The sequence below is a fragment of the Apodemus sylvaticus genome, chromosome 7 (genome assembly GCF_947179515.1).
Source record: "Apodemus sylvaticus chromosome 7, mApoSyl1.1, whole genome shotgun sequence".
Taxonomy (NCBI): domain Eukaryota; kingdom Metazoa; phylum Chordata; class Mammalia; order Rodentia; family Muridae; genus Apodemus; species Apodemus sylvaticus.
In genome coordinates this window covers 86,087,656-86,105,493 of record NC_067478.1, presented here as the reverse complement: position 1 = coordinate 86,105,493, position 17,838 = coordinate 86,087,656, and the positions used below count along the sequence as shown (strand labels likewise).

The 17,838-nt window shown below is 44.6% G+C and overlaps 1 protein-coding gene across 1 annotated transcript; it reads right to left on the bottom strand.

The window, feature by feature from the left end:
- Positions 1 to 4,849: 4,849 nt before the first annotated feature.
- On the bottom strand, positions 4,850 to 10,297 carry Tlcd5 (TLC domain containing 5). Its single transcript, XM_052189505.1, has 3 exons — positions 10,240 to 10,297; positions 7,120 to 7,319; positions 4,850 to 5,536 (listed from the first exon to the last, which is right to left on the bottom strand). Exons 2-3 carry the CDS (start codon positions 7,316 to 7,318, stop codon positions 4,998 to 5,000), a joined length of 738 nt encoding a protein of 245 aa, XP_052045465.1. The 5' UTR covers position 7,319; positions 10,240 to 10,297; the 3' UTR covers positions 4,850 to 4,997.
- Between the last annotated feature and the right edge of the window lie 7,541 nt (positions 10,298 to 17,838).

Sequence of the window (17,838 nt, the reverse complement as noted above, 5' to 3'; positions counted from 1 at the left end):
GCTGTCTTCTTGGTCCCTTGAATGCCCTCGAGGTGCAATCCACAGTGTACATTCCACCCAGGACAGCAGAGGAGTCATTCCACAGTCTCGAGGAGTTCAAGTCTAGATGGTCTTTGGAACTCCCCGGCTGGAAACTTTTATTCTTTAAGAGAATATATTCGTTCTCGGTGTCAAATGCTTTTGATGACTGCATGCAACTCCAGATCTATGGGCCCCGATAGTGTTAGGCAAACCTACACACACACACACACACACACACACAACACACACACACACACACACACACACACACACACGGGTTTGGGGGTGGGCCACTCACCTGGGGCACCTGCTGGCCTATCCCGGAGGACTGGGCTGGGGAGGGATGACCAGAAGAGGCTGTGGAGAAAAGATCTGGGCCCACACTTGAGCCAGGAGCTCTTGATGTAAATATTGCTTTTAGGCTGTTTTGCCTTGGCAAAATGAACTGTATTATTTGCCAAATTGAGAAAGCATGGTGCTTTCCACGGCAAGTTAATAAGCTTGTTGTGAAAAGAGATGGAAGAAGAAATACATCTGTCCGGTAAACAGTACTAGGGATCCCTTTGAAGAGTTCCCAAATGTTTTCCGGTTTCTCTTTCGGTGGGGTAGAGACATCCAGCTAACCATGTAGTTGTATGATTGAATAAATCTGTCCCTGAGGAAATGAAGTACCACGACACAATATAGTTCCCCAATTCTGCCTGTAAGCATCAAATGGCTATTCCTTTTATACAATTATCTTCAGTCTTTTGAGCTTCAGTCTGTGTAGGTGGGAAGAGACTTCGGCCATTTTGTGGAAATCAAATCTAATAAACAGTGGGTGTGGAAAGGAAACAATTACCTCTTAATAATGCTGCTCCTAAGTCATTCCACAACAGTTCGCTAAAGGACCGGATCATCATCCCTGAATAGATGCATGAGCTCAAGGTGACGTTAAAATGGGGACAAGGGGGGAAAGATAAACGGAAGCCTGAAATGACTTTCTCACTGGCCTTTTTTTTTTTTTTTTTTAAAGTTCGGGGCACAGCCAGCTAATTTTGTAATGTTTATTTTTGGAAAGAATAGAAGCAGATTGGAGTTCCACGCCTGACAAAGATCAGACCTGGACACGTTGCCATCTACTGGTAAATCCCAACATGGCAAGTCTAGCCTGAAGACACTCCACTGGTTTCTACCTACAGCTGGAAAGAGTTCCCAGAATCTATATACTATAAACAAACTGTGAACCTTCTCCCCAAGCTTACTCGAGTTTTCTTGACTGTACTGTCCTCTTCTCCCTTGTCCTAATAATGTCACAATGCAAGTATCAAGTGAATGGGGTCTGATGACTCATCAAATCATGAATTTTAAAAATAAGTTCCCGTCTTCCTTTCCAGTCGGCCTCAATGCTCGAGCTTCGGAGTGAAACAAACTGGGAACACTTCCTAGTTCACCTTCTCTTCCTTGCATACAAAACCTTTTGGCAAGCTGTTTTCAACCTCTTTCCAAATTTAACAGCCCCAAGGGTCTAGCTGTGAGCAAAGCGGGCATTTTGCTGTGGGAAAGCTTTCAGAAGATGGTCAGCAACAGATTGAATAACTACTGTTTCAATGATGAAAGTCTCTCTAATCACTCACAAGGCTCTAATTTTTTTTAATATTCTGATGAAAGGCTCATTATAACTGTACCACTAAGAGCCTATGGAAGGCCTCCAGTAAAGCAGAGGCCACCAAGGCCCCTTCCCTAGCCTTTGACCTAGGAAGGTGGCACCAGTAACCCAACCCCTGGACATGCAGTTTCCAATGGAACATCCTCAAGGCCACCTTTGTCCTCTTATTTGAGGTTTCAGTGTGCTTATCCACAGGACCTGCTGTATCCAGGGCTGTTTGTCATAAGCATCAGAAATCCACTGTCTAGCTGGTTATGCTAACTTACACCTTAACTCCCAGCACTGGGAAGGCTGAGATAGGAGGACTACTTGTGAGTTTCAGGCTAGCCTGTGCTACAGAGTAAAGCCTTATCTCAAAGGGGGGGGGGGGGGAAGCAGTAGGAATGAGTAGCATGCCTGAAACACTGGGGGGTCGGGGTGGGGGAGCAACTGTTCAAGCAGGTGTAAAGTCGGAATATTATTCTTCCTCTTTTAGGCAAACTATTTTCTGCACTGATTATGTGCTGATGGCTATCTTCCATATAAAAGGTAGGAATGATTAATGCTAAAGAGCAGATTACTGTCACCACTAAGTATGAGTAGATGTCAACACTTCTACAAGCCAGAGATACGCAACAACGATACGAAGGCAGACTCTAGGTTTATATAAAGTTATTTTATTTTTATAAAATTTAGTATAAATCGTATTGAAATATAAATCCTTCTTGAGCAATATCGGGGATGATTACACAGTAATTCAAATGCGAATAAGTGTTCCCTTTTGTGTCTGGGCACACATCACACACTAAGCTGCCCTTTCATTTACCTGTGTTGAAAAAACAGGCCACCTCTTGACTGCTGAGTCATCTTCACAGGGTTTTAATCTCTGAATTTCCTCATGTTACTAGTTAGACCCTCGAGAAGAGCTGAAATGAGGGATTCCTCCCCACTTACCACTTGTTCAGGTGTCTCGTTATCAAAAAGTAAATAAATAGAAGCCTACAGGCATTTCCTTGAGTTTGCCTCCATCAGAAAGATCTACAGTCCTTTACTTTGGAGGAGGGAAGGAGAAGGGGGCCAGTAATAGATTAAGCTGGCTCACGTGTCCGGTCTGGAGCAGGATACATGGTGCCAAACTATAAAAGCCAGTTTTATTTTTTTTCTTTATGTGTGCCAAGCCACTCTTTTTGACTCTGCTTTTGCTGAAATCAGCATTCCCCAGTTTCCAGTTCTGCCCACAGTTTTGCTGGAAAGGAACACACCACCAGCATATCTGGGACACAAATCAGAGAAAAGGGGGCATGGTGCTATCTGTCCGGAAAACAAAAACAAAAGCCCAACAGCTAAAAGATACCTCTTTAGCTACATAACAGCCACCTTAAAGGTCCCACTGTTAAAGTACCTTTCTATTTGCAAGAATATCTATGTTTCCAACCTCCCCCATGACTGGTCTCTATAGCTATTGCCACTCACTGGGTTAGTGTCCCCATTGACTATAGAATGAACTGACACTACTCTCTGACCTTTAACCTTGCTTCTTCAATAGCACTGTTCCCTGGCTTACCACTTGAATTAACCAGTCACCATTGGTCTAAATAACATAGTAAAGATAACAAATACATAAACAGGTAATACTTTTTTCCCCATTAAAGCCCTACCCTGGAGCCAGGCATGGTGACACAGAATTGTAATCCCAGCACTGAGGAAGCTTAAGTGGGAGAATAGAGTTCAAGGCTGACCTGAACCATACAAGCGAGACTGTGTCTCAGGAGAAGGGAAAGGGTGATTTAAAAGGGGGGAGGGGGAAGGGTGTATCTAAAATAAAGAAAAAGGAAGAAAGGAGGGAGGTAAAGAAGGAAGAGAAGGAGGGAAGGAGGGAGGGAAGAAGGAAGGAAGGAAGGAAGGAAGGAAGGAAGGAAGGAAGGAAGGAAGGAAATAGCCTGAGGTCATCACATACATTAAAATCTTTGGTTCTAGTTTGCAGTATGTACCAGGAGCTGAAACCTGAACTCCATCTCAAGTACAGTGGAATCCACATGGTAAATCCCCGTGGAATTTAGCCATGGCCTCTCTCATGCCTAGCAGATTAATTCACAAAAGCCCTGAGAACTGGCATACTTTTCCTGGTAGGGCAGAACCCGTACGACTGGACCAAGTAAATCTAAATCTACCCACATTTCACTGACCTTGGGTCCAAAGCACTAGCTCTACAGTTTTGGGGCACACAGAGTTAACACAGGAATCCTGAGCTGCTATCCTTGCAAAGGCCTGCTTATAATGTTGTAGAGGGTTCCCACCAGAAACTGTTAAGATTGCCTCACTGCTCCTAAACTGTTTCTGAAACACTATGGCTCATGCCAAATGACTGCTTTGGGGAATCTTGACTGTTGCCTCCTGCTACTTAGAAGGTGCCTATGTGACCTATTGCCGTAAAAGCCTGGGATACCAAGTGTTTGATGACTTTCATGTGTGTTGTCATGAATCACTCCTGTATATCCAAGTCGGAGACTAGAAGCTAGTGCTTAGATCCCATGAGCTTTGACAAAGGTCCCTTTTCCCTTTGCTGAGTCTTCTCCGTATCCTTTCATCGTCACAGATGAAAGCCCTGAGTCTTCTCGATGAATCATGGAAGCCAAGGGTGTCCTTGGGAACCTCTGACACAGTCAGTGACAGGAGACTCAGTGAGAAGTTCCGCCATGACTAGCTTCACTCCCACCTCTCTGTCCCTCGTGGCATAACAGCTCCCATTCACAGATGCTTGAATGCCTAACCCACGCCCCTTCCTGAGAGTCCTTCCCTTAACATGGGATGAACATACTTAAAATGTCTCATGGAAATCAGGACTACATGTGGGGAAGGTGTTATTTTCAAAAGAACAAGAAACACCACTGATTTGACAAGTTCTTTTCAAAGCTGTCTGAATATCAAGGCCTCCAATGAACATGGGGACCCAAAAACAAGTGACAGTGGTCATCACTATACAGTTCTGCCCACTTATCAATCATCACTGAGGGTGTACAAGTGCCACTACAGGAGTAGGTGTCTCAAGACTGCATATGCTGGCCGGGCGGTGGTGATGCACACCTTTAATCCCAGCACTTGGGAGGCAGAGGCAGGAGAAATTCTGAGTTCGAGGCCAGCCTGGTCTACAGAGTGAGTTCCGGGCGGGGGGGGGGGGGGGGGGAGGCGGGGGCGGAGACTGCATATGCTTAGCCTGGAAACTGACTGAAGTGATAAACATACCTTTAGCCCTTTTGCAAAACCTAAGTGCTCTCTCTATAAGCTCACTTTTTAAGCCCTGGTCCCATGGCCAATTCAACCCAATCCATTGACTGGGAACAAGCCTTGACTAGTGTGCCTTGAGATGCCCATTGTGTCTTAGCTGCCGCTCCTCATTCCGTCTGCTTCTCCATGCATGGTACTTCTTGATGCTTTTCTTCCACGCGAAGCGCCAGATGCTGACCATGAAGCACCAAGACACAGCATACATCGCCACACCCCCAACCTTCACGAACCACTTAGGGGTGGGCGAGACCATTTCGCAGAAAAGGAGATGAGCGCCCACCCCAATCCTCACGCCAGTGAACAGAGCCACAAAGAGGAAGTCCACCACATCCCCCGTGAAGCTGTGATAGTGGCCAGTTTCCCGGAGAAACCATCGCATCTGGAGCAGCGGGTTAGTGATCTCGCTTCCAAAGAGAACAGCATTGACCTCTGTGCCCGACTCCCCAAGTGCTAGGGCCATGATGATCCCCAGAATGCTCAATGTGTGATGAGCCAACATCAGGGCGCCTTCGGACTGGAAGTAGATGCACCAGCCCAAGTCGAAGATGAAGTAGCCCAAGGTAAGACACAGAACGTGAACTTGGAGAGGTGTGTTCGGTGAGCCTAAAACAGATCAAGACAGAAGACAGCATGGCTAGGAACTGAGCCACCTGCATAGGGGTCCTCTGCCTCTGCCTCTCTCTCTCTCTCTCTCTCTCTCTCTCTGTTCTTTGGATTTGGTTTTTTTTTTCGAGACAGGGTTTCTCTATATAGCCCTGGCTGTCCTGGAGCTCACTCTGTAGACCAGGCTGGCCTCGAACTCAGAAATCTGCCTGCCTCTGCCTCCCAGAGTGCTGGGATTACAGGCGTGGACCACTACCGCCCAGCCTGCCTCTGTCTCTCAAACCTTTCTGAACCACTAAAGAGACCAAAAGCAGTGACAGGCTCGAGCTTTTTAAAAATGATTACAATAAAACAAAATCTAAAATCTAGCCCTATGATCTCAGGAGGAAGGATCAGGGCAAGGCCAGCCTGGGCTACACAGGGAGTCTGGGCCAGCCCGGGTTATATGAGAGCCTGTCTCCAAAAAGACAAGCAAACAAACCTAGCATCTAAAACGGTGGCTTTTCTTGTTTTGCTTTTATGTTTGCTTTCAGAGACAAGGTCTTCCTGCTACTTGCTATCTAGCTAAGGCTGGACTGGAACTTAAACAGTTTCCCTGGTTCAGCCTCCAAAGCTGAGGATTACAGACAGGGTCTACAGAGTAAACTCAGTGCAAGCCTGCGCAGTAAAGACCTGGACTCAAAGACTTCAATGAGTGATTTGATTGTCCAACCACAGTATCCTTCCTATGGAAGAACATAAAACACTTACTTTGTTGTTTCAGTGAATATTCTAACTCCCTCCTTTTTAACCAGGTATGGTTCTGCTTCCAGACCCGTGGGCCACTCTGCCATACACGTCATGTTCATTTATTAACCTAGAGAATTAGGTTACTGGACACTGGCAGCTCTAACCCATCCTGAAAGTAGACTCTAGAAAGAACTTCCAAAGTAGAGTGTGCTCCTGTCCATAAACATGCGGCACAAAGACTTGACATATTTGAAATCACTAAGAACCCTCAAATAAAACATAAAACTTAAGAATTTATTTCATTTCAATTTGATAGAAAGATTACAAATTCAAGGCCAGCTTGGCCTATAAAACAAGAACCTGCCTCAAAGGGGAAAAAAATCAACAAAAAAGTTATACGAGCTTATGATCTCAGCTGCTCAGCAGGGTGAAGCAAGAGGATGGTAAATTCCAGGCCAGCTTTGGTCAACTTAGTGAGACCCTCTGGAAAAACAAACAGCCAAACAAACAGATAGATCGATAGATAAACAAACAAACAAATAAGAAAACAGAAGAGATGAGGTTCACCGCCCAGTTATAGAACATTTGCCTAATATGTTCATAGCTCTACATTCAATCCCCCAGTAACAACAACAACAACAACAACAAAAAAGACAAGAAAAGAACCCCAGCAGCACAAAAGGATTATGAAAAGCAGAACCTAGACCCACACAATCTCAAAGTTGACAATGAAGACTGCAATACAAATTATTAGAACTGGATTATTGCTTCCTTAAAGTTCACAAATTTATTCTTTTCCAAGTCCCTAAATCATAAATCTCTTAGGAAATACCTCTAATGTCCCTTCTACCTACCTGGGTGGGTAAAAGGCCAAGGGCCATCGATGAAGCCAATATAAGCAGACAGGCCTATAGAGAGGACTCCGTGGGTGAAGGTCACCAGCCGACAGCTCCACTCACAGCTTCGGTGCTTATTCAGGCAGCAGAAAGATGTATAGAGTGAGAGCCAGCCACCCAGGCTGCACAGCACCTGCACACACAGACCTGCTGCCATCCTAAGACAGAAGAGACCAAAACCAGAATGTACCCCAAGAAAACAAGCGGTTCGTTTCATGCGCATACTCAAATTGCTACTATAAAATAATCTGAAGGCAGGGCCTGTACTGAAACTCTACACTGCATATGAATCCAAGACTTGGAGCTGGAGAGACGGCTCAGTCTTTAAGAGCACTGACTGCTCTTCCAAAGGCCCTGAGTTCAAATCCCAGCAACCACATGGTGGCTCACAACCATCCGTAATGGGATCTGACTCCCTATTCTGGAGTGTCTGAAGACAGCTACAGTGTACGAACATATAATAAATAAATAAATATTTTTAAAAAATGAATCTCCAGGCGGTAGTGGCACACATACTTGGGAGGCAGAGGCAGGCAGATTTCTGAGTTCAAGATCAGCCTGGTCTACAGAGTGAGTTCCAGGACAGCCAGGGCTACACAGAGAAACCCTGTCTTGAAAAAAAAAACAAAAACAAAAACAAAAAAGAAAAAATAATGAATCAAGTAAAGTGGCTGCTTTGCTTGTAACTCCAAGCCCAGTAGAGATTCAATGTGACACCTAATGAAAGTTGAGACATGGAAACCAGCAACTGTCCTCGGAATCATTAAGGTAACTCCACACTCAACCAAAGATGACCAAATATCTATCAATAATAACCTTCCAGAGATTACCCACTTTGGACAGGGATACACGGCTATGAAGCACATGTATCCCATAATGCGCTCACACTTTAGGAATCCCAGCACTACCCAGGCATAGTGGTATGTGCCTATAATCCCAGCTCCTCAAGAGGCTGAGTTGTGAGGATGCTAAGTTTAAAGTCAGTTTAGTCTACATAGCAGGTTTAAAACCAGCCTGGGCTACTTACAGAATGAATGAGAAAGGACTTGGGGTACACAGCTCAGTGGTAGGACACCTGCCTTTCACGTGTGACACCTTAGGTTCAATCTCCAAGATCTCTCTCTCTCTCTCTCTCTCTCTCTCTCTCTCTCTCTCTCTCACACACACACACACACACACACACAGACACACAGGGGATTGAGGAGAGCTCAGTTGTTAAACTTGAGAACCTGAGTTGGAGCTCTGAATCCATGTTAAAAAAAAAAACAAAAAAACAAAAAACAAAAAAAACAAGCGTGGCAGTGCATTGGAGTAACCTCAGTACTGGGGAGAAGGAGACTGAGAAATTCCTGTTGAGACATCCTATTTCAAAAAGCAAGGTAGAGAGGGACTGAGGAATACCACCAGAGACTGACCTCTGGCCTCCGTGTGTGTGTGTGTGTGTGTGTGTGTGTGTGTGTGTGCAAGCACACAAAGGTAATGCTCTCATAAATAAATAAATACCACTTTGGTTTCTGCTATAAGTCACATGACACCAGGCATTTTAATGTGGTTAAGTTGAAACTAAATTTGGCTGCGGTCTGGATTTGGGTCACAGGTTTATCAGTCAAAATCAAAACTTGAGGCAAATGTAAACAGAGAGCCAAACAAAGACTCCAGACATCTTGGAAGACTTCCCAACTCTATTATTTATCAACAAGGAAGCAAAAGGATTTTTAAGTAAATGTTGAGATTCAAAAATATCCTTGAGGCATTTATTCAGTTAAAAGTGAAGCAAAGTAGCTGCTGAATGCCTATAATCCCAGCATTGGGGCAGCAGAGGCAGGAGGATTGCCTAGAGGAGCAGCTCAGCCTGGTCAACACAGAGAGTTCCAGTAGCCCTTGTTTCAAAATGATTGATTGATTGATTGATTGATTGATAGACAGACAAATAGATGGTAAAGTCAGAAAACTTACATTTTAGAATTTTTGCTTATACATTTAAACAATAATCAACACTGAGTTACTTTTAGATGTACAGAAGAGACTCCAAAAAGGACCAATATGTCCTTGTTAATATACATTAGCTCCTCTGTTGAAAGCACAAACAAGAAAAGAAATCCCAAACATGTCAAGTACGCTTCTCATCTCTGCAGGAATTCTCTGCATGGCTGCACTTAACCCTCGCACCCTTTTCTGACAAATGCAGACCAACACCCCTCAATACACAAGCCGCTCCCAGGAATGTTATCCAGAGAGAGCTTGGGCAAAGGGCAAGTTATGTCCAGCTTTCATAAGAAATCAGGTTCCCATTCAAGAAAACAGTGGGTGTCCACCAGAAACCTGTAAGTGGGGAAATCTCTTTAACTTGAAGAATGTGTTTAAATTAAAATTAGGGAATAGAAGAAGAAAGAAAAAAGGTCAGTTCAGTTCTAAGACACATTTTCTGAAACTTCTAGGCCAATCTTCAGAGTAAAGGCGAGACATACAAAGTACCCGAGTGAAAAGCGCTGTCCCTCTTACTTCCTTTCAAAGGCCAGGGTCACTGGCCAGTAAGGCGGATCAGCTGATTGGGACTCGGCGATTAGTATTTTTAGAGTCCTCTTCTCTGAATCCTAATTCCCTGGCCCAAGAGAGAAAACAGTAGCCCATTTACAAACACTCCAGTAAAAAAGCAGGCATTTGTAAACGGCAGACACAGTTCTGTGACCTTGAGCCTTCGTGTCTGGTGTGGGGTCTGGGAGGTTCCCAGGCCCTCGAAACTCAGTGCCTGGGCTCCCCCATCCCAGAGAGCCGCGGCGCTGGGCGGGCGCCTGGCTCCGGGCCTCCGGCTAGCTGCAACCCGGGGCTCGGAGCCAGCAGCAAGGTCGCATCCCCCAGGGGGACGTGCCCAACTCCTCGACCACGCCCGACTTCTAACCCGGATCGTCCCATCCTGGACCGTTATTTAGGCATCCAGCCGAGTGCCCAAAGCTTGACGTAGAGAGGCCCCGGCGCTCCGGAATAGAGGAGCCCGCGCGCAGCCTGGCCGCCCGCCCGCTCTTTCCCCGCCTGCGCCAAGGGCAGGCCGGTGTCCATCCCTCCGGCGAACGCTGTTACCTGGCGGAGCGCACCGGGAAGCCTCCGGCGCCCGGGCGCCCACAGCCCAGGGCTCGGATCGCAGCGACAGGAAGCTGTGGGGGGGGGGGGGGGGAAGACTCGGCTGTGACGGCGGCGGAGGAGGAGCCGGGGGTCTAGGGGCACCTGCTGGCTGGGAGGACAGAGCGCAGAATGGATGCTGGGCCAAGAAAGGAAGCGGGATGGAGGGTCCTACTTTGGATAGGGAAGAGAAGGATGATCTGTTGCTCTTGTTTGTTGTTTAAGTCATTGTAAGACTGTAGATGTAGAGAGTGTCTGGCTTTTTAGTGGTGGACCGTTAGCCTAAGGCGTAAGGCCCTGGATTCAACCCCTGGCACTCTATCTCAATAAATCCTATCCACTCTGCCATCTGTGAGATGGAACAGGCTCTTCACTAAGCATGTACTGCGTACCTACTAAGACCGTCTTTGATCTCCCACTTAAATCTGGATAGTGAAACAGACACACTGAGTGTCGGAAAAGTACTTAGGCTTTGGAATTATGTTGATCTCTTTTTAGCACTGTCTCTAACTAGGTGTAAACATAAGGTTTAAAAGCAAGGGGTTGGAGAGATGGCTCAACAATTAAGAGCCTTAGCTGCTCTTGCACAGGGCTAGAGGTCAGTATCCTGCACCCATGCACACAACTGTCTCTAATGCCAGCTCTGAGGATCTGACACCCTCTTCTGGACTCTAGTAACACCACACTCATGTGTGCACATACCTGCAGACCCATACATATACACTTTAACAAAGTTAAATTTTAAAAAGTTAATTCTGCTTGGTATGCAGTTGGGCAAGTTAAGTCTATGCCTCCTTCCTCATCCACAGAATGGGGGCGGTGAAATGCCTCTCTCATAGATTATTATCAAAATTCAAAAAGGGTACATTCATAAATGCATAGAACAATAAGCACGTGGAAATCCGTATAAATATCATCTATTATCTTTATTTAACTTTAAAATATTTTCTCCCAATATTGGAATTAAACAAGAGGCCCCAGGCAGGCTAGACAAATGCTCTACCACTACGCTGGCTTTTATTTTATTTTTGGACAAATCATTTATTCTCTCTGGGTCTGAGGATAGTGAGTTTGAAGAAGTATGAACATAATGTTGTATGTGGTGTTTGCCTGTAATCCTACCTCAGCTTCTGGGAGGCTGAGGGAGGATAATTATAAATTAGAGACTAGCCTGCGTATTTTGTCTCAAAATCAAAACATACACAACCAGGGGTGGGGCTCGAGTGCAATAAATGAGGTGAAGGGGGGAGCTTGTTGATCAAGGCTGACAATGATGGGGTGCTAAAGAGCAGAGACGTGAAGCTCTTTAGAAGAGATGTGTTTAGAAAATGTGTAAGAACTGTAACTGTTCTCATTGTGGTCATTTGTTGTGCTAACCCTTCAAAGGTAAAGATGACACTGTTTTCGCCTGTTTCTCTAGAACCTAGTAGGGTAGAGGTGTGATGAAGGTTTGTCGGTTGAATTAATGAAGGAATAACTCAGTTGGGATGGTTCACACCTGTAATCCCGCACTCAGCAAGTAGAAGCAGGAAGATTAGAAACTCAATGTCATTCTCAGCTACATCATGCTCAAACCAGTAGAGTTACAGAAAACCTCCCTCAAAAGGAAGAGAAACCAGAATTAATAGAAAAAATGCATTCAAAGCAGCACAGGTGACTTCTAAATTTCGTTGGTTATCAGCACTACTTGGAGGGTGATTTCAAACACCCACGTACAGACTACATCTTAAATGTTGTGATCGGTAGGCAGGGAAATGTGTGGTTTAAAATCTGCCTGGGCTCATTCAGAGGATTAGTCACACTTAGGAGCCACTGCTGTCAGAGACCTTATCTGTCTTGATGCCAGGATGGGTATCTGGCCAAGGTTATCGCCTTCAGTGGCTGAGAGGAAGCCTATGGTGTTCTGAGCAAGACAACCCTATTGCTGTGCTCTCCCGGTTTTCACAGTTCAGTGTGTGGTCTGGGACCAGAGAAAGATCACCAACAATATCAACATTTCCCAGCCCTCTGCCAGACACACGCAACCCCAGAATCTAACTCTGCTCATACTTTGGAATCTGCATTTTTAACAGTGATTCTCTGGCAGTGCTGAACATTGAACCTAGGGCCTTGAACAAACTAGGTGTGCCACAGAGCTACTATAGCCAAGCCTTGGACAGAGATTCGCAATCTCTCAAAATAGAGCTATTTATAAGTCGCTTTTTAAATACCAGTGCCAAACAGCCCAAAACAAGAAAATCCAAATATCAGGGTGGACATCAATTGCTGATAGCTCCCCAGGTGATTCTGGTTTGTTATCAAAGTCAAGAACAGGTGCTCCAGAGGCATTTGGCTAAAATCAGTTACAATCAGTGTGAGGACAACAGGAAAAGACCTGTTGGGAGCGTCCTGAAACAGACTAGGTATCAGTGAGGTCTGAGACACAGCAGGACTGTAAGCAGCTCCGACCCTTCGTTTGGTTTCGCTTCAACATTTTGTTTTCATTCCAGTCTGTTGATCTGGGACTTTCTTCTTCATGCCTCAGTGTTCCACAAAAGAATGAAGAATGGATAATTAAGGACTTAAGGAGTCTACAGGTTCCAGTCGGGAATGTGTCTTTTCTTCTAAGGATAATGGACCTTTATGCAAATGTGACTGGGGTTCTGAAATGAAAAAGTACTGATTTATCTTTTTAAAAGATTCCTCATGTTTATGGGTGTTTTGCCGTCAGGTATTTCTGTCCACTGCATTCATTCCTGCAGAAGCAGAGGGTGGAGTCAGATTCTCTGGAACCGGAGTTACAGATAATTCTGAGATGACATGTGGTATTAGAGATCAAACCTGGGGGGTAGAGGGATGGTTCAGCAGTTAAGAGCACTGACTGCTCTTCTAGAGATCCTGAGTTCAATTCTCAGAAACCACATGGTGGCTCACAATCAACTGTAATGAGGACCCAATGCCCTCTTCTTGTGTGTCTGAAGACAGCAACAGTGTACTCATATACATGAAATAAATAAATAAATAAATCTAGGAAGAAAGAAAGAAAAAAGGAAAGAAAGAAAGACAGAAAGGTGACACGCTTGGTAGAAAGGAGTTGGGCATGAACTCAGACAAGATGAGAGGGGACATGCTGAAATATGGTACCTGGAGTCGGCATGGTGACACTGGAACATCAGGAGTTCAAGGCCATTCTCAGCTACATAGTAAGTTATTTCCAGCTTGGGCCAGATGGACCAATTCATCAATTACAGTGTTTTCATTGTACATAGAAAGTTCTCAGTTCTTATCCAGACCTCACCTCAAACAACCAAAAAGCAACAGTAATGACAACCGTGAAGAAAAGAGACAAAGAGGAAGTTGTCTCTGTGTGACTATTGTTCCCCACAGGTGTGTACTACATTTCTGCATTCACAATCACTTTCTCAGTGAAGGGCTTCCTAAACTGTGACACCCCCCACACACACATACACACACACAAACACACACACACACACACACACACACACACACGCCATCAGGTAAGGTGGTCATGGAAAGTTTAACAGTAGTACAATTTGGTTTCCGAATGCTTATAGATTAAAAAAAGGAACACAAGGCTCAGTGGTTAAGAACACTGGCCGCTTTTCCAGATGGCCTGGATTCAATGCCTAGCAACCACATAACAACTCACAACTGTCTGTAACTCCAGTTATAGAGGATCTGATACCCTCACACAGAACACAGACATATGTGTAGAAAAAACACAAAAGCACATAAAATATAAATAAATAAATCTTAAAAAATTAACTCAAAGTCAAGCACACAATTTTAGGGTGTTAGCCAGGTGTGGTGGGGTGGCGCAGGCCCTGAATCCCAGAACTCAGAAGACAGAGGCAGGTGGATCTTTGTGAGTTTGAAGCCAACCTGGTCTACATGGCAAGTTCCAGCTATCCAGAGCTATATAGTTGTTGCTACTTTGTTTCTAACCCAATTACCTGGTAAAAGAAATCTCAACTCAATCAGTTAACAAAACAAGCTATAAGCCTAGATTGGGCGACCTCCCACTATGCTCTATTTCTATGTATATCATCCTATAGAACTTGTGGTTTCTCCAGGCCACGAGCTTCTCTTCTCTACAGCCTCTCCGTTGATCCCCATAGCTCCTCTCCCTCCTATTGATCCTCCAAGGTACAGTGAGAATCTGAATTTAAAAAAAAAAAAAAAAGCCAGGCAGGTGTGGTGGCACACGCCTGTGATCCCAGCACTTAGGAGGCAGAGGCAAGCACATTTCTGAGTTCGAGGCCAGCCTGGTCTACAGAGTGAGTTCCAGGACAGCCAGGACTCCACAGAGAAACCCTGTCTTGGAAAAACCAAAAAAAAAAAAAAAAAAAAAAAGCCAAGGATTTTGTTTTTGTAAAAAACAAACAAGCAAATTCATGTCATTAGTATGCAAATTTGTTTATGTATTTTTCTTATCTTTAAAATATTTATTTATTTATTTACTGTATGTAAGTACACTGTCACTCTTCAGATACACCAGAAGAGAGAATCAGATACTATTACAGATGGTTGTGAGCCACCATGTGGTTGCTGGGAATTAAACTCAAGACCTCTGAAAGAGCAGTCAATGCTCTTAACCACTGAGCCATCTCTCCAATCCCTGTTTATGTATTTTGTAACTGGAAAGATTATATTTACAGCAAAGGTCCTAAAATAAATCAATAAACTACTTTATGGTCTTTCTACCAGAAATGCTTAACTTATATACTATATATAAAATGCATGGTGTCTTGTAAGAGTTTCTCTGCTGAAAGGGAGTTTTGAGTAAAAAAGTTTACAATTCCCTAGTTTAGATTGCCTATGTGCAACACTGTTTGAGACAAAGTCTAACTCAAGCCCAGGATCACCTTGAGTTCACTATTATAGCCAAGGCTGGCTTTGAACTCCTAAGTCCCCCTGCCTCAGTCTCCTGAGCGCTATGATCACAGGCATGTGCTGCTATGCCTGGCTTTAAAACTCTTACTTGCCCTATTATGTGCAAATATCAATGCTCATTAGAGACAGCAGAGACTAGAACAGTCTAGGGAGACAGAGTGCCCATGGCAGAGGGGCCACTTGGGGGCTAGAGGCAGGTTTCCTGACTCATTGTCTCCTGAGTTGGACCCGTAGTTCTTCCTTTGCCTTAAAGGGTGGTTGTTGTGGCATGGGCTTGTAATCCCCAGTACCTGATTTCTCAGTAGCTTGGGTCATCCTGATCTACATAAGAGTGTGCCAGGGTAACCTGTGCCTCAAGGGGTCCAAAAAACAAACAAAAGATTAGACAGACTCTGTACAATGTAGTAGTACTACATTGTAGTACTAGGCCATCTAAAGACAAGACCCTGCTGTAAATAAACAGACAGACGGACAGACAGACAGACAGATAGTATGAAACAATCAGCACCCCCCAAGTCTTTTCCTCCTTTCTTTATGCTTCCACACTGGCTGATGTTGCACTTAGGTGCCTGTCTCTTAGATGCACCCTAGATGAAAACCCTTCCATTAAATTTCTTTGGAATTACAAATTTTTACAGAATTCTACAGCTAGAATTGCCAAGCCCATGCCCACCTGCAAATTTGTTTCCACTCAGCAAATGGGCAGTGAGTCAGAGGCTGGACCAAGCTAGCTCTAATTCACAGTAATCCACCTGTCTCTGACTCCCAAGCACGCCACCACCCTTGCTTATTTTTTTATACAAAATATGGGCCAAGGGGTGAAAGTCAGAGTTTTGGATGGTGCAGGAAATGGTTTTTAATACCCACCAGGGCAGAATGCCAAGATGATCAGTACTGGGGCAGGACAGGTTCAGCTCTGACCTGCCAGCAGTACACATGGATGTGCAGTGATAGCTATGTGCAGGGATTTTGTATTGGCAATGTGTACTTTCATTAGACACTTAAGTCTCTGCTGAGAACCCCCTCTGATGTCTCTCTGCTGCTCCTCACATACATGCACTAGCCTTGCATGCCACGACTCAACCAACCTTCCTTCCTCAGCCTCATGTATGTGTGATTGGCTATCTGGTTGGTTGGTTGGTTGGTTGTCTGATTGGTTGGTTGATTGGTTGGTTGGTTGGTTGGTTTGTTGTCCGGTTGGTTGGTTGGTTGGTTGGTTGTCTGGTTGGTTGGTTGGTTGGTTGGTTTTTCGAGACACTGTTTCTTGGTCTGGCTGTCCTAGAACTGGCTCAGAATGTAGTCCAGGATGACCTGTCTTTGCTTTCCAAGTGCTGGGATTAAAGGCATGCACCACCACTGCTTGACTCTGCTCACCCTTTTTAACTACATCTCTTTCCTTTCAAAAGTAATCACCACCAACAGGACTTCCCCTACTTTGTGGCACAAAACAGAAGTCTAAGTACAAGCTGCATCCAAATACCAACAACAGTAGACTCTTGATGATTTGTGTGTATGCTTCCCGTGTGGAGGCTATTATTATTTGCAGCAAATGTTTAAGCCTATGATTGCTAATTTTTATTTGCAGATCAATTAGGTTTTGAGACATTGGCAAGGCACCCCTCTCTGTAGTAGTGTTTCCAGAAGAGGTCATGAGGACTGAGACCTAAGGTGAAATAATCTTCTGATATATCATAACATGATGTAATTAGTGGGGATTGGCCTACTTAGGGGAAGGTCTTTGAGGCTATCTAGCTATCACTCCTTCTTGAAAACCCTTTGTAGTTTCCTCTCTGTGATGTTGAGAGTTCCTTCACTCTGACTTGCCCTTCTAGCTATGATAAGACACCTCTGAAACTACAAGCTAAAAGAAATCTTTCCTGCCTCAAGTTCTTCTGTCAGGCATTTTGATTACAGCTAAGTAAAAGCAACATAAATCCAGATCCCAGTTTCTCCTCACTAGCAGTTATAGCTATTTCTTCCACACAAATCAATGTTTATTTTAGGAACTACAACTATTTACTTTTTAAATTAAGCTGGGTGACTGATTGTGGTAGCTTCCAGGACTGTGATTCTAGCCTTTAGGAGGCTGAAGCAGGAGGATTACAATGAGTTTAAGGTCAACCTGGCTAAATAATGAGCTTGAGAACAGCCTGGGATACAGAGTGAGACCCTACCTCTAAAAACAACAAAAATCCTCCCATCAGCAAAAAGCTCAACAATAGTTTCCCTGCATTTCAACTGTCTTGCTATATGGAAGACGTCCTGTCCTCTCAGGCTGATGAATACTGTCATGAAGTTGTCCTGTTAAGCAGCTTCTGCTTTCCATTGTAAATCACGACAGTGGAACAGTCAATATTTAGGATATGTGAGATAGACTAGCTTTGGCATCTTCAAGTGATGTGACTTGAAATATTTACACTTCCCTCTTATAAAATGAGGAACAATCTTTACCTACTCAGCTCCCAAAGCAGGTCTGCCCCACAGGGTAAGAACGTTGAGTTATTTGGAGACATCCCCAGAACCCATTTCATGTCCCAAGTCGAACTATTTCCCCATCCATTCCCACTGCCGGATTCACATCCTCCACCCTCACTCCCACCCCCCACACAGAGGCACAAAACACTCCTCTGACCATCTCTTATTAACAGTGCAATAGTTTATGTCATT